Below are 25137 nucleotides of genomic sequence, written 5' to 3'. Positions count from 1 at the left end.
TTTCTGAACGACACGCCAACTATAGTGGTTCCCTCGCTCACTGTTTGAATTAATTGATCGTTTTCATATGCTTTGTTTCACACTTTTTTTGCCTTCACATCGATTCGTAACGGTATTAACGCTAAAACTACCAGAGGGGTCAAATGACCCATGCCTGATGTCTTCTTTTTGCAATTATTAGAAAGGTAACAAATGTTTCTCTGAGAAATTATTAAAGAAATTCATTTAGCACTACGCAAATTGAATTGTAAATCAATTAAAGACTGAACAAATGCACTTTTGGAGTTTTTGTAGCGAAATTTTAAAAAGTCAATTGAAGTGCTCGGTAATTTTAGTGTTAACAATATACAGTCTTTGATTTTGATACGCCAGTGTTCCGTCCGATGCGGAACAAACCGGTGAAAATTCTCCAGGGTTCGTTTACATGGATATGCCAACAAAATTATTGTTTATGTAAGCTTGAAGAAAAAGAGAAGGTAACAATGCGAGTGTTTCACCTTAGATTACTCAAAGAAATTTTTAAAAAATACGGGGATATGAATAATAACGTTAGCTGCAGAAAATATATTGTTGATCACCCGTTTAGACTATCCGAAAAACATTTTCCATCGTACTGTAAGTCCAAAACATCTAAAACAGCGTTAGGAAATTGTATCGTATGTTCAAAGAATGATATTGAGGAAGATCGCGCTATGTGAAGATGTGAAGTACGTGCTTTAACCCTTTGAACTCTGTGGGCTTCAATATTGCACCAGCTCTAATATTAAATATTTTAATGAATTTTAAGAAAACTACCTTAAGATTATTAAATCTTCCAGATATACAAAGTTTCTACTGAGAAGGGAATTGAAGGTCTAAAAAATGTTATAACATTGTTAATTTTCAGTAACCGACTTTTAACCCTTTGCACTCGAAAATTTTTCACTAGACATATTCAGTATTCTGCGATGAGATACAGACGATGTTCTTTGAAATTAATTAATGAGCAAACATATATAAATTGAGGAGGACAGTTATTTCATTTCAATATTGCACATATTGGTGCATCATGCAAAGGTTAATATTATATATAAGACTTTATAATTTTGCAAATAAAATCAAGTGGTGACTGAGAGTCACCTCTCGAGTGCAAAGGGTTAATTGTTAAAGTAAATTATTAAAGTTAAATTATGCGTATCATATGTTTAAGAAACATTATAATTTAATTATCAGAAACTTCATTCCAGTGTACTCGCGTAGAGAACAGCATTGTCACACATTGCAGTGCTGTATCGTTTACACGTAATTCACGTTGAACTCTGCCGTGCAGAGGAACAGTCGCGCGCAAAATTCAGTCGCGCCTAAGAGGTTAAATCCGTCGAATCGGATCGGCGGTCCCAGCCGCGACACGGGGCGCCGGTAAACAATACCGGTAAACCAGCCAATATTATCACGTCTTTATTACATGATAATGAACGTCGCCGAACAATGCCCGGGGATGAGCAAAGTAGCGGGTAGTATTTATTGCGGGCTATGTGGGTTTGTGCAGCACAGTACAAAGGGACGATTATTTATCGCTGCAAGGGAAACCGGGGATCCTGGACGATAAAGCGTTCAATCTCCATTTAACTCTTCGTGTTCTGAATTATGATGCTTTTTCGCTGCTGTTTTTATTCCGGGAGATACCTCGAGATTGCTCGAGTAAGATATCATTCGAATATAAATACGTCAGAATTGTCAGCGCGGGTTAACGCATCAGTTTTCTGGTGGAACGTGCAATTCCGAGCGGAAACGTTCAATCTCCAATTGTCGAGCGTCTACGCTTCCAATTGTTTCCGATAATACACTGAATCTTATATCGAAAGCGAAACAGTGCAATGATTATTGTACTGTTCGCTAAAAGACGCTACCTCAATCTGTACAGATAGGAATCATTCGAAACGTCACGAACCTTGAGGAATCGAAAAGCAGCAGCTGCAGATTAATATTATACTCGATTAATTAACCCTTTCCTGAAGAATATCAACATTTCAGGGATCAAATCTTCATATTTCGAAGACTAACACGCAAACGATCAAATTGCTCGAATAGCAACAGATTAGTATAATTTCCTTTCTCTTATTAACCAAGCAATTAATATATAATACTGGAACTACCGAGCATTTAATATGATTAATATGCAATTCCTATAAAAATTGTAATAATAGATTATTTTCAGTTTATTCAGGCATTCATCATAGTACTGAAATGAAACTATTTACTTTCAAAATCATTTCGAGTATTCAATGCTTCGAAGATATCAATAATTGCTAAACAAAAAAATCGAAACCAGTCATTTTAACTGGTACGGTAGTTCTAGTATTAAGAAAGACCATCTGTTCTTAGCTCTTAGTAGTACGCATACATTTCTGAATCGTGCCGCAACACTGAAAGAAAAGATTCTTTCTGAAAGCGAGGCTACTAACTTGCCTGTTCGTGACCGACCGCTTCTACTTCGAAGCCCGACGCGTGCGTATCAAACTTTTAAAGCTGATTATCTCTCGGAACCGGCGGAAGATCATACGAAATGATCGTATTCCACGTTCCCGACTTAATCTCCCCGGGAAAGGGACTTCTTCGTCTTCGGTTGCGCCGCGATTTCCAGAATACCGTGAATACTTGAATCTCCCATTAACATCGAATCAACGATCTCTTCTCGGAGTAGTTCCCGGCAATAATTTATCGGCGGGGCAAAGTGGTATGTATCAATCGAGCGACACATAAGTATCCCGATCGTGAGTTGCGCGCAGTGGGACGTGGTCACGCGATCCGGCCGATTCGAGCGTTGCACCCGGTTTCCGGCGATAGGAAATCTCGTTTATCGAGTTTACACGGTCGCTCGTCGTGTCGAGTCTACGGCTAGACGGGGATTTTTCCGATTTTCGTTCTACATTTTTGTTCTGTGATTCTCTGTTCCCTACTCCGCTTTTTTTTTTGTTTGAACGGTGTTGTAGGATTTTCGGTTACAGTGAAAGTTGAAGCGGCTGCGATAAATCAGGTTGTTTGGGACGGAGTGCATTGGCCTGCGCGGCGCTGGGCTTGCGTGGGACTGGGTAGTCAAGGAAAAGCGCGTGCGAAAGAGTGAAGTCTGTAATAATAAGGGCAATTCAGAGAAATTGAGAAAACGTATTTTAGAATCGGCCGGTGGGAGAACATCGCGAAAGTCTAGATATCGTGGAGTTATTTTATTTTCTGGGTTGATTCTCGGTTGATAATATAGTTTCTTTGTTGAATATCGTGTGATTTTCCTTGGCAGATTGCTAATCAGTTATGATGGTATCTAATTTCACTATAGCCAAACAGAAAATTGTCATTACTAATCAATTACGAAGGTATCTAATTCCTATTGATCTCTCTATAGCCAGGAAATTATAGCTAATCAATTATGAAAATACCTAATTTCTCTCCATTTCTCTATAACCAAGTAACAGAAAACTATCGCCAATTAATTATGAAAGTAACTAATTTCTTTCGACTTCTCCATAGCCAAATTACCGGAAATTTGCAATACTAATCAATTATGAAAATACCTAATTTCTCTCCATTTCTCTATAATCAAGTAACAGAAAACCATCGCCAATTAATTATGAAAGTAACTAATTTCTTTCGACTTCTCCATAGCCAAATTACCGGAAATTTGCAATACTAATCAATTATGAAACTACTTAATTTCTCTCGATTCCTCTATAACCAAGTAACATAAAACAAATCATCGTTACTTCATCACTGAATCGTCAGAAACATCTATCCCACGAATACCCTAATTCCAAATGATTACCGAACACGCGTCCTAGCAATATATCAAAACGAAACGACGATATGGAAGAAAAAAAAAACTGAGCTCACTAATCACTCTCTTTTCCTTCGTCTGACCGGGTATACCGTCAGGTGGTTCGCTTAATTTGTTTATCCCGGCAACGTAAAGGAGTACGTCCGTTTCGTAGAGATGTTTCCCGATATACCGTGGAATCCTCCTCCAGTTTATTAGCTGGAACCAGAGGGAGATAGAGAAAAGGAGGCCGCCGGTGGGCCCCGAAGGGACGACTCGACTCTAATCAAAGGTTTCCCTTGATCTTGTGCTCGCAGGTCCACCGACGATCCTGGTGAGGCCGCAATCGCAGCAGGTGAAGGCGGGAGGGATTGCGAGTTTCTACTGCACGGCGCAGGGAGCGCCGCCGCCCCAGATCCACTGGAGGAAGAACGGAAAGAAAGTTACCCGTAAGTTTTCCCTTTTCACCCTTTCCTCCTTGCCGTCCGTACGCTTTCGCAAACTTTCCGCGCCGGTTCCCGACGGGTCTACCCGTCGCGTATCGCTTCACGGAAGTCGCTGGCATGTATCCTCCTTGACGCAAATTAGAATTATTATCATCGTAGTTCCATTCCTATTATCTTTGACGATGTCCCCAATTATCGGCGGAAAACTTGGGACCCTTGATAAATAAGATTTATGGATTCGAAGCGCCGAGAAACTAGCTCACGAATGTCCCTCGGAAATTCAGTTAACGCTTTATCTCTTACTATTCATTCAATTATACGAATCTTTCATTCTAACTTCTGCGTCTAATTATCGTATCAACGATACTGGGAGATAGATATTATACTGTGAAATACGTGAATAGACAGTAATATAGACGACTGAACTATATTCATTTACTACGAAACGATACTATATATTAACGCTCAACTGAACACGAACACAACTCTCGACACTACTTCAGACTCGTATTAAATCATGCTCTCAATCATTCTCTCAACAAAACCTCACACTCAAAGTAAAAATGGAAACCTTGAGTCTACAACGCTATCCTCCATAATCCTCTCACTCGCGTTCATTCCCAGAAATATCTGTAAGAATTATCCCCGTACGAGTCCTCAATGTTGTAGAATATATCCCGTACAAGTCGCAAGATCTTTACAGATCACTAAACTCTCGCTCGCCGATTACGCAAAGTTTCGGCTAAAAAGTCTCGCACTAACCTCTCGCTCAAAAGTCTTCCTCGGATAATAGGCACAAAATGTCCCTCGCGCACGCATTCCCACTTGCTTTTAACCCTTTGCGGACGACTGTCGACATTTCGACGAGATGAAATGCTCGTATTTCGAAGACTAAGTTGCAGACAAATGATTTAGTTACTCGGACAGCAAGAGATCATCGCGTAGTTTCCTTTTTTTCTATTGATTAAGCATTCGATGTATAATTCACATTTATCTGCTGAAGGTCTTGTATATTTCAAAGAATCAGATCTCACTGGCATCTTTCGTCCATGGTCAAAATTCACGCAGTCGCGTACACGCTTTTCTCACGGTCTAGTCGCTCGGTTCCACTCTTCCTCGCATTCTTCCAGCCACTCAAGATTTTCTAAACGCAGTCATACTATTTACTCACGCACAACAAACCATTCATCCCACATATCCCACGACTACACTAACTTCTACTACGCGATCCATAACGTTCCTCGTTACATCGCGCAAAAGAAAATCGCCACAAGGAACCAACGTAGCAAAGAAGATTCCAGTTTCTGTGACTCCAGCATCTCGGTTGTCGCGAGTATCGATCCAGATTTCCTTCCCAAGAAAATTTCGCGCTCGCCCGAGCTGGAAGGAAACGACGCGCCGGCTGGCACAGGCTCGACCCGGGTCGAACAGTTTCGGAAACTGGCCGGATCGCCGGGTTCGGTCGACGTAGTACACGCGCGACCCGACCGGTCGACCGACCGGTCGCTCCCCAGAAGCAGATGTCGCAATTCTCTCGAGAGAGATTCGATTATCTCGGCCGTCTCTCCCCTCGAGCGTGAACTGAGCGTCGCGTGTTTGTTCGCCGCGTTGGCGCCGCTCGATTCGGTAAATCGATATCCGGCCCCGCGCGCTCGACTCGGCCGTCCGTTCGAGGATGAAATCTTGCGCGTGAATCCGAGCCGGAAGCTCGCGGCCCCGTCCGAGGCGCTAATCGAGTTTGCAGCGCGCGATCCACGGAGCTGTTCCGCGTTCGTTCGGGGCCGATTAACCGTCGAGAATCGGCCGTGGCCGCGAAAAATCGCGGTTAACGCCGGCCTCGCGCTTTTGTCCGGGCGATCGTCACCGGTCGCGGCAAACGCCGTTGTTTCGCGATTGCTAATCCACCATGAGTGAAACAACGACGCGTGGCGGAGCCGATGGAGCGTGGTCTGCCCGTGAATCCGCTCGAATCGAATTCGTTCGCGCCTCTTAATAGGCGAATGCTGGAAATCAGATTTCGGCTTTTCCGCCTGGAAAAATAATCTTTGCTACAGTACCGTTGTTTTTTGTATGATTATTCTAGGAACGGTGTGTAGTGATTTGGTTGAGAGAATGTGTCTGTGAGTGTTGACCTTTTTAGCATCGAATGGAGTTAATTCGTCTTCCTTCTGGTTCATTTTTCTTATCGTGTATTTAACCTTTTGCACTCCGAAGTTTTTCACTAGAAATATTTCAACATTTTCTGATGAGATGAAGACGATATTTTGTAAAACCAACTCGACGAGAAATTCACGTAAATTGACGGACAAAGCAATTTTAAGTCAATATTTCTCAGATTGATGCATTATATGAAGTATAATATTAAATATCAAACTTTATAGCTTCATTGTAGGAAATCAAATGGTGACTGAGAGTCACCTTCCGAGTGCAAAGGGTTAAGTATGGAGGAGCAGAGGGATCGCAGTATTGAAAATCTTTTATTATGAGAATAGAAAAGCGTGATCCAGTTTCTGAACTGAAACGAGAGTAGTTGATGTTATTGACGTGATTGCAAAGACCTCTAAAACGGTTAACACGTTCCGTGCCACGTGTACCACATGTGGTACACGCCAATGTTTGTAAGAAAATATTTTTAATGGGTATATGGTCCGCGGTATACGTTACAAAGCAGTGAAAACATAAAGAAACAATATTAAAATATATAAAAATGACTAGGAACTTGAATATAACTCATTATTTGATTGAAAAACTCAATACAGTTCATAAGCAAAATATAACCGAAGTTTCCGTGGCACGGAACGTGTTAATCAATTGAAAAGCAAAAATCACCGGTGTTAGAAAGGAGAGATGATCCGATTCGTATGGCGCAATTTGCGCCTAGCTTCCCCTGGCGACGTCCGTCCGTCCTTTTTATTCCATCCGGGTCGCCTAAGTTCTCTATGTTTACTCCGCAGAGGCTCAGGCACGCTACCTGGTGCAGAACTATGAAAACGGAGCTTTATTGCGGATCGAACCTGTCAAAGCGATCCGCGACAGCACCCAGTTCGAGTGTCTAGCCGAGAATGGAGTCGGGGACGCGGTGTCAGCCGAGGCGCAGCTCAAAGTCTACGAAGGTACGTACTCCCACTGTCTTTTCCACGGTCTTTTGATGTCTGCCACGCGATATTCCGTTCGATCCGGGCCACCACCGTGAACGCTAAGCTCCGGGATGGTTATTAACGCGACACAGGCGACGCCGCAGCGGCGGCTTAATATTTAACGAACGCTCGCCGGGCAACAGCTGCCGCGCGCGCGCTTGGCACGATCAGAATTTTCAGCACGCTGTGGCCGACTTCTAGCTCGTTCCCCCGGCTAAATTAAGCTTCCACGATCATCCCGATCATCGCCGACCGGTCCCCGATGAAGTGTTCGCGACGCGGACACCGGGAAACGGGAAAAACGGGGGACAGGTCGCCGCGGGATTCCGGAAAAACGCAAGAACGATCGAAGTTCCCGGCGACCCGCGAACGACGCGGCAAGATAACGAGCTAAATTTCGTTGAAATTAAACGAAGTCTTTCTTCTTCCTGTATTCCGGGCTAGCAGGAGGGAGGGGAGGGGACCTCTCTTTCTCTCTTTCTATTTATACGGAAGAGCGAACAGCTTAATGGCGCCCAGTTCGGCGACCAGGCGGAAGGCGACGTAATAGAAAAAAAGAGAACGCGGCCGCCGTGCGCCGGGAGAGAGAGCTTACCCTTTTCCGGGAAGAATCTCTTAAACTTTCGCGAAACGCCTTAATTGGCTCAGCCAGCTTTTTAATTCGATTCCAACTCTGCTTGCCGGATATTTTTGCTCGCAATTTCTCGTATTCTTCCTCCGGCGGCGGAGAAAAAAGAGGAAGGAACTCGCTCCACGGCGGAGGAGTCGTTCCGATGAGCTTCTCGTTTTCGCGCTTCGTTCCCTCCTCCCCTTTTACCTTCTTCCCCTCCGCGCTCTATCCGCGGCGGCCGCGTTTCGCCGCAGTTCGTTCTCATTTTACCCCCCCCCCCCCCCCCCCCGTAACGACACGCGACGCTTCGCCGTTCCGAAATCCACCGAAATTTACCGCCTAGCCCCCGCGCCATTTTTTTCCCCAGCTGCCGGCTATTTTGCGTCAATGCCGGCCCGCCATCCGGCGCCGCTCTGCTTCTCGTAAATCACGGATATTCGCGCGACTCTCTCAAATTCGCTGGTGATTTCGATTTATTTGTTATAAAGTTGATTCTGCCAGGTGAGCGCTTTCCCACAGGTGGAATGATAGGTGTTCGCTGAGCCGCCGGCCAAATATTCCCCTCCCCCGGCCGTCCTCCCTCGCGGCCGCGCGCTGTTCTATCCAGCGATACGGCAGTCTCTAGCAGCGGGGACTTCATAAAGTGTATTTAGAAAAATTCATTGGTATGCGGGCGCCTGTGTTTGCGCGATCAAACCTGCTCGTCGATAAATAGTTGGCGCTGCGTGTTAACCCCTTAATAAATTCTAGCTTAATTCCGTGGGAATGAATATCCTTCGCTGCGCTGCGCTTCGGGCGAAGGTCTCGTAGGTTCACGCTAGGTTCGCCGGGTCATTTTAGTCTGTGTCGAACTTCCTCGGGGAAATTACAAAAGCCATATTTTTCTGCTACTTGTACTGTCACCTGTACATCTCATATTTTCATTCGTAAGATCATTGTATATGATTCTGCCGTTTTAAATTGTATTTTAACCCTTTTCACAGAGGTGACTCTCACCACTCGATTTCATACAGTAAAACTATAAAATTTGATACTTAATATTATACCACGTATAATGCATCAATTTGAGAAATATTGATATAAAACAGTATTGTTCTTCCATAGACGGGTGACTTCTCTTCGAAAAACATTAGAAAATGTTCAAATACTTCTAGTGAAAAACATCCGAGTTCAAAGGGTTAACCCTTTCGATCATAGTGTCCTCATATAAGGTCACACTAAATCAATGATGTGTCTGAATTCGGTAAATTTGATTGTATTATCACAACCATAGAATCTGACAATGGTATCGACTCATAAAATTGTGTTATCACAGAATAAAACTAACGACACACGAATGTGGAGTGCGGTCAAGTGAACTCAGGAGAAAATAATTCGTGACCAAAAGGATTGACCCTTTACGGACGATTGTCTACACTTTGCCGGGGTCTAACGTTCATGTTTGTGATATTAAGTTGCAAACAAATGATTCAACTGCTAAAACAGTAAGAAACCAGTACATGATTTCCTTATTCTATATTACTTAGGCATTCGATGTGTGATTTCGCAGAATCTACAAAAGGTTTTGTATGCTGTAGAGAATCTTCGTCCGCAAAGGGTTAAAGGAAACGTGCGATTCCTCATAGCTTAAATCGACGGTCAATAGAGAATACAAAAATACCGGTAAACCTTATGTAAACTACAAATAAATTTGACGACTCGATAAACGTGACGAATCGGATCCACTGAATTTTCGCAGCGCCGAAGGAAATCGTGGATCGTTTAATTCGAAACGGAGCGGCCGGAACGCTCGGAAGTCGATCGAATTTCTCTCGATCGTCGGTACCCAGCGGTTCGTCCGAGCGGTGGGGCGTTTGAAAAATCGAGGTTCCTCGGGCGTTCGAAAAGGGCGAGGAGACCTTAAAGGATGGGGCTCGCCGGTGGCTAGCTGGCAAATGGAGCCGGTCGCGTAATGGAGCGAGCCCTGAGCATTTCGGCATCCACTCGAACATTGACCGTACGCGCGGTGCGCTTCGCTATCGAACGCATCGGCACGATAAATGCCTGGGAGCCGGTATTAAAGCCGCATTCGGCTAATACGATTAATCGAAGCATGTAATGATGCAATGATGAAACAACGTAACATCGTTGAACGCGGTTAAAATTACACGGCCGTGGCCGGATGAGAGGGAGAGGGAGAGATGGGAAAGACCGGATCGATAATCGTTGCCGGTCCACCTGGCAGCCTCCTCCGGAGTCGAGTTCCGTCGAGTCGTCGCGCTTACGTCGGACCCTCGTCAGCGTGTTCCGCTGCCCCTCCTGCACGGGCCGTTTCCGATCGTCTCGCGCGTTTCGATTTTGTTAAAAATTCACCGGTTCGCGGCGGCTGTCCGAATCCGCCGAGTCATTGACCGCACTCTAACCCTTCGACCCGTCGCGCGCTGATTTCCCCTCGCCGCGAGAAACTCGACATCTCGTGGCTTAAGATGAATTTTTAATTATTTCATTTAATTAAAAATGACAGTAGGACACTCACCGTCACTGTCGCGTGAGAAACAAAGGGAGCCTCTACCCCGGGCGGCCAATCGGTATGCATGTCCGGCAAGACGCACTGATTGGCCGCTCGGTACATCCTCCTTTTTCCCATAAATATGCCTTGACTTTTTTTCTATTGAAACTTTTTTTCTTTTTTCTATCGAAAATAATCTATTGTTACAATTTTTATAGGAATTGCATATTAATCGTATTAAATGCTCGGTAGTCCTAGTGTTAATATAAGAGTTTACTAATACCGATAACTAGGATTACATTGTTACGCTAAACCGCTAATATTTACCTTTTATATCTCGTTATCTCAAAGCACTTGTAAATGCAGTCAGTATATTGATAAACTTGTCAAAATTAATCAACAATTAGACTTGTAGAAATAAAGCCCTGAACGAGTAATTCAATCAACAGAGCAGTCTATTAATAACGATAACTAGGACTGTACCGCTACTAATACGCCAAGTCGCTAATTAGTCTCGACTCGAAACTCGTCCAGACTAAAGACGCCAAGGTCGTGACAGCAGTCGACGGCCATTCCTATCGAAGAATAAGTAACGCATGAAATACTCGAAATTCCGGTTAACGCGTAACGATCGCTACGTGAACCGCACTTCGGGGATCAGCTTCGGATCGGTAGTGAAAAGGCTCCAGGAATTCGTTAGTTCTCTAAACTCGAGCGAGTTCCTAGTCCCATGCGGCCGTGCACGAGCGCCGGTTCTATTTTCGCGCGTCGTATCGTAAAACTGTTCGCCAGAAAACAAGCTACACCGTGGACGCTAAAGATTTCCTCGAACGAGCCGAGATAGCATCGAATGGTCGGTCGGCCCGCCGCAGCGAGCGCCGACGAGATCAGATAACGATACCGGTGGCCCGTTGGAATACTAATTCCCCTGTTTCGCGGGGGACACTCGCTAATAGGAAGAAAAATCGGCTGGCAGACCGCTCGCAGACGTAGCACGCGAGCCTGCTTAGCTTCTCTCGCTGCGCTCGCGTTTCTTTGGATCCGAAGACAGTATTTCCTCGCGATGGATAACTCTTCGTCGTATTTTGACGAGTCTGACTCGCGATCGTTATTTTGGAGAAAACACGAACGTCACGAAGGAGCTTCGTAACCAGTTAACCCTTTGCACTCGAGAGGTGACTCTCGGTCACAGCTTGATTTAATTTGCAAAATATTCACGCTAAAACTACCGAGCACTTCAATTGACTTTAGTTCACATAAATCAGTTTCCAGAGAACTATAACGGTTAACCCTTTGCGGACGAATGTCGACATTTCTGCGAGGTGAAATTTTCGTGTTTGGAAGACTAAGTCGCAGACAAATGATGTAATTATTAACAGCAAGAGATCAGCACGTAGTTTCCTTCTTTTTATATTAATTAAGGAATTTATGTGTAATTTAGCTTCATCTACTGAAGGTTTTGTATATTTCAAAGCATGTTCGTCCGCAAAGGGTTAAACATAACTACATCAATTCGAGCCGAACTATTAACAAACGTTTCAAAATCTCAGTACCGTTAAATTGAAGGATTCCCTAAATCTAGTGTCACTTCAAAGTTTTAATCAAGCTCGAAGACCTGGCCGGCGCAAAAACGATACAGCCGAAAGAAAACGTTTCCGCCGCGGAAATCTCGTTTATTCGTTGCTCCTTAAACGAGAGCGCGTCTTGTTAGATCCGAATCCGCCGAGTCATTGACCGGACTCTAACCCTTCGACCCGTCGCCAGAAACTCGGCATCGCGTGGATTAAGATGAATTTTTAATTATTCCATTTGATTACTGATGGAATACGTCGATGCACACGGGAGATGGTCTATGACGCTCTTTGGAGAGGAACCAAGACTAGAAAACGTAGATGGTTAGAGCATCGAAGAGTGCGCATAAAGACTAAAGTTCATATAAATCTACTGTCACTGCAAAGCGTTAACGAAGATCGAAGACCCGGCCGGCGCAGAAACGATACGGCCGAAAGAAAACGTTTTCGCGGAAATCTTATTTATCCGTTGCTCCTTAAACTCGAGAGAGCGCGCCTTTGACGCGCTGGCGTCGTAAAGCGCGACGGCTGATCGTCCCGGATGAATTTTCCATTGAATATTTCGCGTTTGGAAATGCGGGAGTGGAGTGTATCGTTTTGTCGGATGCCGGAGCACCGCGCGATAGCGGTCTCCATAAAGGGCATATACAGTCGTCCCTCCCGTCCTCCGAGCATTAGCCTAATTTCGAGTCCCGCGGCAGCCGGAAATTAAATTTGCACGAGAGCTAAGTGGCATCTTCGGTTCCATCGTAGTCGTGGCGGCGTGCGAGGTGGGCGAGCATCCACCCCGAGTTACCGGGGACGGCGAAAACTTTGTCCCTGTGTTGGGTCCCGTCCCTGGAATTCCCACGAAATAATTCTTTCAAGCGGATGCCGGCTGGCTGGTTGGCTGGCTTGGGTCTCGTGGATCGGAAAGGGGAGAGAGTGCCCGTTCCGCGCAAATGAGCGAAACGAACGACAAAAAACCGGCCGGAACGGAGCGTTTCGTATCGTTCATTATTGAAAAACTTGCTAGCCGCTCTCGAGACTGCTCGATGCTCGTCCGCGTTCCGGCGACCGGAGTGGAAGGGGGACGAACAGCTTGGGGGGGGGGGGGGAGGTGGTTAGGTGGTGAACTCTCGAGGATCCGGGGGAAAGGGAGCGTTTCTCAAATCCTGTCTTTATTTCGGCTCCTTAAACTCGACTAAAACTCGACTCGTTAAGAGAACAAGACGCGAAACTGGGGATTCCCCGGTTGCTCGCCGATACTTCAGCCTCCCGCCGAATGCTTAATTAACGATCCGCCGCCGGGACGGACGCCCGGGACCAGTTCCCTCCCGTGGCTTTGTTTTATCCGACGATGGCCATCCTTCCTCGATTCTTTTGCACGACGGCTGGAGTAAATATCGCTGCGAACACCGGTGATTATGCGATTATGCCACTCGATTTCACTCGTTTCGGGTAACGGGGTTTCCGAGTAACGGGGTAGACGAGATCGTACGTTCTGCGTGTGATCGTTGTGAATGATTATTAGTTAATATTGAGGAACTGTTTTGATTTACTGGTTAGTGTGGGTTGAAGGTGTGCGAAGATTCATTGGTTTCAAGCTAACTTGATTGTAGGCTGTTGACCTAAGCCGCTGGTCGATTGACGGAACGATGCGATCTAAAGATAGTGACCGGGAATCACGAAAACGCGTTTGAGTTTCATTAATAAAGAGTAGATAGAACGTAGAAGCTTTTGGTTGTTTGAAATCTGTATGGAATATTGGTTTTATAATGAAATAATCAATCGGTTCTTATATTTAACCAAGGCAATAAACATGCGCAACTTTCGGTAATAAGAAGTTACATTAACTTCTCTTGTAAAAATTACCCTGATCAACATCCACTTTCAGTGGCTTATAGTTTTATCCAATCAAGTCTCCAGATGACTGTCATCGCCACTTTATCTTAACACTAGAACTACCAGACGAGTCAAACTGAATTTCTGATTTCTTTTACAATTTTGAGAAGATACTTCTATGAAAAATTATTAACGAAACCAATTCAATAATAGCAAAACTGAAATACAACTCAATTGAACTCTCAATAAACGCACGCTCATGGTTTTCATACAGAAATTGGTAAAAGTTTAACTGATCGGTAATTTCAGTGTTAACATCGAACCCCGAACGTGTTTAGAAACACAACATCGCTGTTGAACAATCCTCCCCTACACGCGTTGCGTGCCGCTCAAGCCCAGCTTCCGCGATATTCGTAAAAATTTGTTTGCAGTACTATCGGTGTACACATCGAATAAAGCAACCCTTAGCAAACACCGTCACGCCGGACATCGAATTTATATACGACCCGGTAAATGGATTTATCGTGTGCGCGTCTCTTGTCGAGAACCGCTTAAATTGAACGTTCCATCGCGGAAACAGCGGCGAGCCCGTTCCTGCGTGTCCGTCGCCGCCGCCGCGGCGTTCCGGGGCACATAATAATTGTAACGAACAAACGCGCGTGTCTGTTGACACCGTACGCGAACGACCGTGTTCGGTTTTTCCAGCGTTCCGCGCGTGTAGTTAAAAAAAAATCTGTTCCCCGTGGAAAAATCCTGTAATGAAATCGTCGGGCCGTGCTCGCCGAATAATCTCCGGCTCGCGCGCTCGGAGGCCGCACGCCGTTGTGCATTGACCGGTACGCTTTGTCGCGCCGGTAAATTATTTACCGCCGTTATCATTATTGATCACGGGCTTAAGAACCCTTTGATACAATTTCGGTATTATCGCGTGCCGCGGAATCAGAGGAATCGAGCGGGCAAGTAAACGCGGGAATAATACGAGAATAAAATTGTTGCCGGAAAAACCGGCGCGGCAGGAATATCAAATAAAAAACCAGTCGACCGACGTGACCAACAGCGTCAGCTGAAACGTATGAAAACGTTTTAATCGACGCTGTAACGGAGACTAGTGACTATTGATCGCCGCCGTACGATCTTTATACGATTCGTAATGGAATTGCGGCTATTCTAGGATACGTTTCACACGATTATCGACGAGCAACGTATCGTCGCGATCGACTATACATTCCCACCATCGCGATGAAATATTCACGCAGATAAGAGAAAAAGGAGGAACAACCGGGAATCGATGTGACTCGATAATCGAGAAACAATTTGCCCGCTAATGAACGACGGTGCTTCCGAGCGGCGCGGGCGAGTCCTCGCGGAGAGAAAGAAATCGTTTGAATAGTGGCGACGGGAGCCGTCGACGAAGCAACCCGGAGGCGCGCAACGGTCAATATTTGCTCCTTTCGATGGAAAGAATCAACAGCGTTTCCGCTCCGAGCGAGAGAGACTCTTTTTCGTCCGGAGGGCGTTTTCCCTTGGCGACGACGCGTCCACTGGTTGCTTCACCGACATTGTTCTCCTCGTTCTTAAGCGGCGCGGCCGAGGAACGATTCCCAGTTGGAGAGCGGCGGCTCGTCTCGCTCGGGAAGAAGCGGAAAGTCTCGAAGGGGCCCTCGTCCCACGGACGAAACGAGGAATCCGACTCTCGCCGAGCTCCTCGCTTCCCGCGAAAGGAATTTCGTCATGGAACGGGATCGGGCGTTCATTCCCTCGGACGGCCGGGAACGGTAACGATCCCGGCGAACGGGCGGGGCCGAGGTTGCTCCGAAATCCCGCGCGGAAGGGAAAGATGAAGAATGGACGAAAAAGAAAAGACGGGGCGGGGATTAACGGAGACGCCGGAGGAAGAAGCATCGACGGACCGCGAAGACCTTCGCGGTCTATATATCCTGGCAAGCGGAAACCCGCGATTAAAAGCTGATCCCGGATGAAAAAGCGGGGCTGAAAGTTCCACGGTGCGACGGGGGAGGGAGGGGGTGAGAGTTTAAGTCGGGGAGAGTCAACTTTTCGCTGGGACGGCCGGCTCTTCGTCTTCGTTAGAGCCGCGCGCCTAAGTCTGTATCGCGGCGGTCGATGCTCTGGCGTCCGGGACGGAGAGTTTTCGGCCGAAAAACGGCTCCCTTAATTACCGATTAATTGGCACGTAAATTAGCCGCGAATTTTCCCAGAGTTCCCGACGACCCGCCCCCCGCCCGCGTTCTTTTCGCCGCGACACAAAGATAAGAACGCCGCCAACTATTTCAGTAATCTAACTTTCCCGCTGCCGTTACACGTTTCTCGGGCCTGGGAAGCCTGCGCTCTCCTCCCCGGCCTCCTCTCTGTCTTCCCGCGACGATTACCCGGCGAAAGCCGACGTTGACACCACCCCTGTCGCACGGAGCCAGAGGAGGCCGATGATAAAGCGGGCAACGTCGTCGCGGCACGACGACCGGGGTACGTCCTCGCCGCGGCATCGCGTCGTGTCGCCTCGTCGCTCGAGCCTGGGCAACCTGTAGCTTCACGAAAGAATTCCTCGAATCTCCGGCGACGCTCCGATCGCTCCGCAACGCGACCGCGAGGAAACCTCAGCAAACGCCGTTCCACGAGCGATGGAACGGGGCTGCGTTCCTTGGTCGTTTCGTCTTGTAACCGTGACGGATTCTGATCGTCGCTGTGCTCCGGCGGATGGAGGCTGTGGGAGTTTGCGGTATTTAGTTTGCATATTCTTAAATCAATTTCATTCCTCATTTCCCTAAGAAGCGTCTGTTTCTTTTCAATAACTGCAGAAGAATCTAGGAATGTGTTAAACTGTACTTCTATTCATCTCTCCTTTTGCGATCTAAACGCACTAATCCACAATACTTCTACCCAAAACTGTAACGTTCAGACGACCTGTCGGACGTTCACCGCAGAGTTTTGGGTAGAAGTATTGTGGATTAGTGCGTTTAGATCGCAAAGGGAGAGATTAATAGAAGTAGAGTTTAACACATTCCTAGATTCTTCTGCAGCAATTGTCAAAAAACAGATGCTTCTTAGGGAAATGAGGAATGAAATTGATTTAAGAATATGCAAACTAAATTATAAATCCATTGAAATCTCAATAGAATATTGGAGTTTCTATAGGAAAATTAGAAAATGTTATTGAATTACTCGGTAGTTCTAGTGTTAACCCTTTACGGTCCGAATTGCTCTTGATTTCTGACTTTGAGGTTCACGCCGACATTAGTTCAATTACAGCTTAATATGACGCTCTATTTATTTATTCAAGAATATTTGGGAGTCTGTTTGGGAAATATTACCTTCAAATCGTACAATTGTGATACTACAAATAAATATAAAAAAAGTTGTTAAAGGTAGAGGTTGCAATAAAATAGAGTGTCGAGTCTGACTCGGCATAGGACTGCTAAGGGTTAATGTATGTTCGATTTTTGGAATGATCACGAACTCGTTAGGTATCAATTTAATAACTGATAACGAATATATTATATACGAAAGAAATCTTGAACTGTGATACAGTACATAGTACAAAGATCCACCCTGAACAGCTAAAAACCATCAAACAGCTCGATACGTACAGAAAGACACAAAACAAGAGATAAACAGCTTCCGTTAAACTAACGACGCGTGAACACACGCAGCTCATACTGTTCCAACAGTCGGTCAAGCATTGGCTCGACAATCGCTGGGAAAAGGGTAAATCCCTCTATCAAGAGAAAAGTAAGTTTCTCCCGCATAAAGGCTGCCCGCCGGTCCCCACGCGTCCAGCAAGTAGAAACGCCGCGCGCTGATCAGACAAATGCCAGAAGTGTCGGCGGCTACAAAGCCCGAGGTTTTTAGAGCAACATTTCCGTCGGCTTTTGTACAGCGATACAAAGGCACCGCGTCGATGCGCAGGCGACACCAGGGATCCGATGATAGAGAGAGAAAAAAAAAAAAGAAAAACGCCTGGACGAGCGAGAGACCGTCACGGGCCGGACAAATCGATCCTTTTCAGGGTTATCGCGGAATAATGCGGCGCCCGACAATGCCCGTGCTGAACCGTTCGCCTGGACGCGAAGAGAACGGCAAGAGTCGACCGTCTCGCGATCCCCGAGCTCTTTTCATCGGAAAGCTCGCAGCACGCGCGCGTCCCACGTCGGAATCGACGATATTCGCCGCGCGCGCCCGATTCTCTCTATTCAAGCCACTAAACGCCCGCCTCCCGCGACGGACCGACCATTTTCCGCAACCACCGCGGACCGGTTTTACGATCGCATGCTCCATTTCGGTCGATTCGCTCCGGTCCCCTCGATTCTTCTCGAAATCGGAGACGCGCGAACGGTCGTATGCGAGGTCCTTGAATTTCTACGCGCCGCGGCTTCCGGCCGACCATAACCAGTTTCACGAGCGGAACGAGCACCGTGCCGACGTGCCGCGCGTGTCGTCGATCCGGATACGCTCGAATATTCTACGATTCACCGGCGAACCGCGCGCTACCCTCGGGAGAAACTTAATCGGATACACGCGGAAATCTCCTGCGCGCGTGACGATCGGGAACCGGGATTACCGCGGCGGACTCGCTTATTTATCGTCCGGATCAACAACCGACGTCGACTCGTCGCCCGGCTAAACGTTCTGCCGCTAATACTCGCTACGGTCATCTTTAACTCAGATCCCGGTGAATAATTTGCGCCTCTTATCGGAGGCTCCTCGCGATCGCGGGGAACGAGGGATTTGAAGAATTCAGTGCGGAGAGATTCTGCGATGGTTTCTTGAGGTAGCGTGTGTTGTGGGAGATAATGTTAGCGAGGAAAGTCGAATACTGTCTGCGTTTTGTCAGATCTTGATCCCTTATCGTGTCAGACTTAAGATTTAGTACAAACCATATAAACTGCTAACAAGAACAATCTAGTTTCATTTGAACTTAACACAACTCAATGACATTTGTTTGTTAAACCATATTAGAATCTTCGCTTTAACCCTTTCTTGACGAAGATTGTTTTTAGTACAGAAAACCTCAGATTCTGCTAAATTAAACGCTGAATACTTGAATCATAGAGAATAAGGAGACTGTGTACTGATTTCTTGCTGTTTGAATAGTTGAATCATTTGTTTGCAACTTGGTATTCCAAATGTGGAAGTTTGATCTCAGCAAAATGCCGACATTCCGCAAAGGGTTAAAGCGAAGATTCTAATATGGTTTAAGTAACAAATGTCATTGATTGTATTAAGTTCGAATGAAACTTTATTGTTCTTGTTGGCAGTTTGTATGGTTTGTACTAAATCTAGATGTAGGGGCATGGAATGTTTTCTTTTACTACTGCATTGTCAACACTTCAGTGCCACGTGTACCACATGTGGTACACGTTAATTTTTGTAACAAAATATTTTTAAGGGACACATAGTCGAGAATAGCCGTATACGTTACAAAGCACCGACAACATTAAGAAACGATATCAAAATATATAAAATTAAAAAACTTGAATATAACTTAATATTTTATTTAGAAAATCAATACAGTTCATAAGCGAAATATGACCGAAATTTCCGTTGCACGGAACGTGTTAACGACAGATAGTTCTAACAAATGCACCTACGAAATTAAATCGTAAAGGATTAAAGGAAAGCATCTTTAAGTCTTGGGGAGTGATAAGCCGAGTGTTTTTCTTTGGACAGTCTTTCCGTAGCTTCCAAGGAACACCGTGTTAAAAAGAGTAGTCCAAGTTTTTACTACTTTATTCTACGCCTATATAATCCTATCTTACAATTGGACAAAGTCTTCTTGCGTTTTGTCGGTTGCAGAGCAACGACAGCTAATACGCGACACTCGAGAAGCTTGACAAACCGAGAGATAAGCAATTTTTCAATGAAACTTCACATCGAATAGAATAAAATAATTCTCGTCCAACGATTCAATTCGAGTTATACAAGTCCACTTCGACTCCGACTGCTCATAACAATTAAAACAGTATTACGTTCGAAGCGATTCTTATTGTGGCCACATCGTTCCGCAATGTTTCAGAAACGTCTCTTTCCAAGCGGAATAATCGCGGAACAAAAGATTTAAAAACGCGTCGTTATTACTCGTCCAGCGGCCACGGTATCAAGCCACATCCCGGCGCAACTTAATTAAACAGCTCGGAAAGGGGTTGATAATATGCGCAGGCCAGACGTAATTTCCGAAATTTGTATTCGTCCGGCCGCGAGTGTGCGCGGGGCCGCGCCCCGTCCCTTTGAATATTAAATGGGCATTAAATGGACACCTTCTGTCTTTTCCCGGGTTTTTCGTGCCGCTTTCGATTCCAAAAGGGTCCTTAAACGCAAGGTTAAGTTGTCGAGAGTCGAAGATTAAAGTGCCTCCGAACCGTGACTCGGCTAAGAGCCTCCGCCGGGGGAATTCTAATGATCGTCGCGTCGCCTCGCCCTCCCGGTTTCTTTTTCTCCTCTCGCTCTCGCGTAACCGTCTACCCCCTCCCGCGCCCTTCCACCCTTATTTTCGCGATACGAAAAGCACGTAAAAACGTCACCCCGCGCCGCCGTCCGCCTCCCTGGAACCGATCGTTCCTAGCGACCTCGTCGCCGTTAAATCCTCGCCGCGAACTTCGGCGCGAAACTTTTATCCCCGGGAACGTTTCGCGTGCTTCCCGTTGTCCGCGACACGTTCCCGGTGGTTCTGTTGGCCGTTTAAAAGGCGATCGGCGCGAGCGCGCGGCAGGTGGGACGAGGGAACGGCGAGGAATCGGAACACGCGGAAAGTTTGCGGAAATTGGGGCGATAAAGGCGTACAACCGGGCGGACGCGCAGCCGGCGAGGAGGGATGGGGCGGGTGGATGCGCGCCCGTAGAAAGACGGGGAGAAATCGGCGCGGAGAAACTTTGTTTCCGGAAGAGGCAATCCGTCTTCGCTCCGGTTCGCCCGAGAGACGGGCGCGGCGCGTCCGCCTCTCGGTTTGTTGCCGTTTCGGATCTCGCGGCGAGGAACGGCTCGTCGTCCTCTTCCCTCGCGAGGAAATCACGGAACAAAGACGGAAGCGGCGTCTGCTCCGCGCTCTTCACCCTCTCCCGACGTCGCCTCCCGCTGCCGTTTCTGCTTCGAGTTCCGGACACGTCGGGGAGCATCGAGAGGCCGAGATAAATATGAAATTCCCCCGACAAAAGATCGTGGAATCGGAGGGCGCGGCGAGGGGGAGGCGGGGGGGGGGTGTTCTGGAGGGTGCACGTCGAGCCCCGGATAAAGGCGAAGACCGGAGACACGCCGCACAGGGTGGCTCTCTCTGCATTCTCGTACGCGGAAAGCGATCCCAATCGAGCGGAAAATCCAGTTTTCCCGGGAATTAAGCCCGGAAGAACGGGTAAGAAAGGATGACGGACCGACGGAAGGTTGCAGTTCGAGGCTCCTCGAGAGGCGGTTCCCGGCGACGTCGAGACCCGGCCGCAGAAAGGCCGGGAGACCGGGCTGGAAAATGTTTCGCGAACGTTAATCGCCGGGCTGGCGCGAGACCACCGAGCCCGGCCGCCGACTCTCTTTCCCGGCGTGCTCTTTCGCTCGCTTGTTCGCATACGAAACGAGATGCATTGTTACGAAACGAGACGCGGGCACAATTGCATGAAAAGCCACGTGAAAATTTTAGTGCGCATTCGCCGGCCGCCGCGAAAAACTGGGATATCACGGTTGAATGCGATCGTTAACTGATATTTTTATATGGAGCGCGTCGTTTAACTCACCGCGCGCGCTGTTCCCGCCGCGTCGTTACGTTGTTAGCGGGACGATAGACAATGGGGATTATTGTCTTCGCGGTTGCAGCCGCATTATCGCGATCGACGCTCGTTTCGCGGTTAAGTGGGAACGCGATTTCCTCGGGACAGATGTCTCCGGGCGCCCGGATTGGCTCAGCTTCGTCGCGGAATCGCTGTTCACCAGCATAATTCGCTTCGGTTCGACGCGGAACGCGGCGCGATGCCGGTTCATCGATTCCATCGAGGCGATTCCGGCGACGACGCGGGGCTTCTCGCGCCGCGCGCGAGCTTTCTCATTTCCAGGCTCTGTGTGCTTCCGCTCCGCGGGTTTGTACGGCGGCGCGAATGGATCTCGGGAATCGGGTAGGAGGACGAGTCGGTGTCGCCCGTGCGCCGCGCGGTAATCCCGAAATTAATTAAATTGGATCCCGTTGTTCGCGTCACGGATGGACCGTTTTGGCGTTGGTACGTTTGCCCAGCGGCAATAACGAGTTTCGCTGCTCGCGAAAGAATCTGCGTGCGCGCTGATGTATCCGGGACGGGTTTGCGGTGAACAAAGGTTGTTGGTCGTTGAACCTTTTGGAACTCTGGTAAGGTGTGCAGGGCGTTAGAATTCTTTGCGGACGAGTGTCGAGGCATTCTCGAGATCAAACTTCCATCTTTAGTGTACCAAGTTAATAGTTTCCTTGTTCTCTGTTAGTTAAGCATCAGTAATTTTCCAGAATCCGCAGGCTTCGTATACTTTACAGAACCTCCGTCCGCGAAGGGTTAAACGGTAACTCGGGAATGTTGACTCTACGCTGTCGATTACTCGGTAAAAAGAAACAGAAGCGGAAGAAAAAGGAAAGTGAGGGAGTCGAAAGAACAATAGCTTTGCCAAGGGAAAAGCGAGATCCTCTCAATGATTCGGTTGTCAACGCGTTTAGCGAACGAATAGCAGTGAATACGTCGATAATTCAGTTAAAACATCAAAAAGCCTTAAAGATCCTCGCCGCGATCATCGCCGAGCGGAGTATCGCCGATCCATTCGGGCGATAATGAGCGATTTAAAAACATCGAGGCGAACGAGCCCGGCCGAACGGGGTCGAGACAATTCCATTAAAAACGGGGCGGGTCGGCGTAGCCTGGCGGGCGTGCGGGAGAGACAGGAATGGAAGGCCGCGAGATTGCAGCAGACGACAGAAAAAAGGAGAGCGAAATTCGAGCGGTACTAATTCGCCGGGCGCGTGTTTCGTCATGCCCGCCAACTCGATTTATCTCGTAGATTGAATCACGCCGAACGAAAGGAACGAATCAACTATTTTCGTTAACGAATACTGATTTCTTTAGATGGCCGAGGGATTCGTCAAGAAAAGGACCCTCCGTTTCCTTTCCCGCGGACGGCCATCTCCGGCGGCCGCGCCGCGCGGCGAGCGCGTTTCCGTTCGCCGTTTCTCCTCTTCCACAGCTCCTCCCTCCCCCCGTTCGTCTCCCTCCTCGCGACGTCTCCTCTCGAATCCGTCCCTACGACCCTACGGAAGTACCTATTGAGCAATTTCTTTTTCTCTTCGAGACCCATCCCCTATCTAAGCCGGCCGGGGAAGGGCAAGGGTCGAAATTGTTTTTTCTCTCCTACAATTACGAACAACGGTACTCGAGTTTTTCCCCTTTCTTCGGCAGGAAGGAGAAAAAATAAAAGAGAGAGAGAACGCGGAGAAGAAGTTACAAGGAGGCGGCCTTTGTAGATACTCGTTAAAGAACTTTTCCCTCTCCCCCGGGCAAATAAACCCGAGATACTCGGCGGAGATAACGATCCCGCATACCAATTGCAATTTATGAATCGCGAGCGCGTCGACGCGTCGTTCGCCGATTTTGGCGAGCACCCGGCTCCGCGTCGCGATTCTCTCATCGGAAGGGATTTGCGAAGGTGTTCCGGACAGGTAACTATGCAGGCGAGCACGCTGGCCAGCGAGATTTCGCTCGCGGAACGAAAGCGGAGCGTAAAGAAGGAATTTTAATCGGGGAATTATGCGCGAAACTTTCGAACGATACTGTCCTTTCTTCTTTCCTCTTTCCGTTTCCCGGCTTCTTTCGCCAATAAAGTCCGCTTTAATCCCTCGACGTATAACGACGAACGGGACACCGGAGATTTCTCGGTTGATTCGATAGAAATCGATGTCGCGCGGAACGGACGGCCGGTAATCGTCCGCGTTCCCCGTTCGGAACAGGCGCGACACGCGAAATTCGCGAAATCTGATCGCGTTCTCGTGGATTACTAATGGGGAAACACATTCGAAAAGCGTGGCCTCAAAGAAAATCGCGCGGCACGAAATTAATACCGTTTGCACGGTAGTTTTGTTCGAGGTAAGTGTCCCCCGCGTTCGCTTTGGTATCAAACTTTCGTTGCATTAACCCGTCTTTCGTTTTAATTAGTATTCCGTTCCGTTGCTCGAATTTATGCGTGCCCATTGTGCCTTAATTAGATCGTGTACGTGTCGTCTGCGTCAAAGGATTACACGTCGGTTGAATTATTATTATCGTTGTTATTACGAGTCGCCGAGCCGAGCGACGGGCACGAACGAACGAGCGCGAACGAACGCGCGCGCGCCCGTAAATGTTCCTCGGTGATCCGGTTGCGCCCGGCGATCGTCTTCCGTAATTTATCTGGACGTTTATCGAGCCGGCCACGGACCGCTCCCCCTGTTCTCTGTGTACGTATAAATTAGGAATTGTGTTTGTTCGTCGTCGACCTGGCCCAATATCCGCTCGGACAAAGAGATATATTGCATTAAGTAGACGGAAAGTTTCTACAAATGGAAACCGTTGTCCCCTTTCTGGGACGGCGGTCTTATTCTCTTACGCGGAGGAAGCCAGACAGAAACCTTTTCCCTCCCGTGGGACTCGTCGAAGAATATAGAATTGTCCGTCCGACTTTTTCGTGCGACGACGACGACGACGACGACGACGACGACAACGAGAACGACGACGACGACGACAAGCGCAGCTTTGGGGGCGGCGAGGAAGAAAAAGAGAAACTTTCGAGAAGCTGAAACCTAGTCGTTTTTTATTTCGCGGTTTTCCTCGTTCCGCGCGTTTAAAAGCCGTAGTCTTGGAGCTCGAGCGACACCAGAGGCGACGAAAAAATACGCGGAAAACCGGGGCTCTCGGAAGTCTTTGCGCGCCTCTTCGCCGGAAACGCCGTTGGGAATAGATGAAATCGCGAATGAATCAAATTTCGAGGAGGACGAGACCCAGCGATTTCTGCTGGAACGCCTGGCAGTGTCGTAATTTAATCCCGTGCTACAATTTTACTGCTTCAAACATTTTCGAATCAATTAACCCTTCGACATGATATAACACTCTAAAGGTTGATATTTCTTATCCATCTTTGTATACTACATCGAAGCTTTATCTCTTAACACGTTGACTGCCACGGTGGAGCTTCCAAATTGCTCGATAACAATAACAATAAGAAAATTGATGTCTTATTTGGTGAATATTCTGTGACATAAGTAGCTAGATAACGTAATAGTACTATGACACCAAATCAATC

At 47.4% G+C, this 25137-nt stretch overlaps 1 protein-coding gene across 14 annotated transcripts in view; it reads left to right on the top strand.

Moving 5' to 3' along the window:
* Lar (tyrosine-protein phosphatase Lar) overlaps positions 1–25137 on the top strand; it is a 376216-nt gene that overhangs the window by 253325 nt on the left and 97754 nt on the right. For all 14 annotated transcript variants that reach the window (XM_076373806.1, XM_076373803.1, XM_076373804.1 and 11 more), the window contains 2 exons: positions 4105–4236; positions 7188–7346. In XM_076373806.1, coding sequence (XP_076229921.1) covers positions 4105–4236; positions 7188–7346 — 291 coding nt within the window. The remainder of the gene's footprint in view (positions 1–4104; positions 4237–7187; positions 7347–25137) is intronic.

Source organism: Nomia melanderi, chromosome 14, assembly GCF_051020985.1.
Source record: "Nomia melanderi isolate GNS246 chromosome 14, iyNomMela1, whole genome shotgun sequence".
Classification (NCBI taxonomy): domain Eukaryota; kingdom Metazoa; phylum Arthropoda; class Insecta; order Hymenoptera; family Halictidae; genus Nomia; species Nomia melanderi.
The sequence above is the reverse complement of the archived record's forward strand: the minus strand, read 5'-3'. Positions and strand labels throughout refer to the sequence as shown.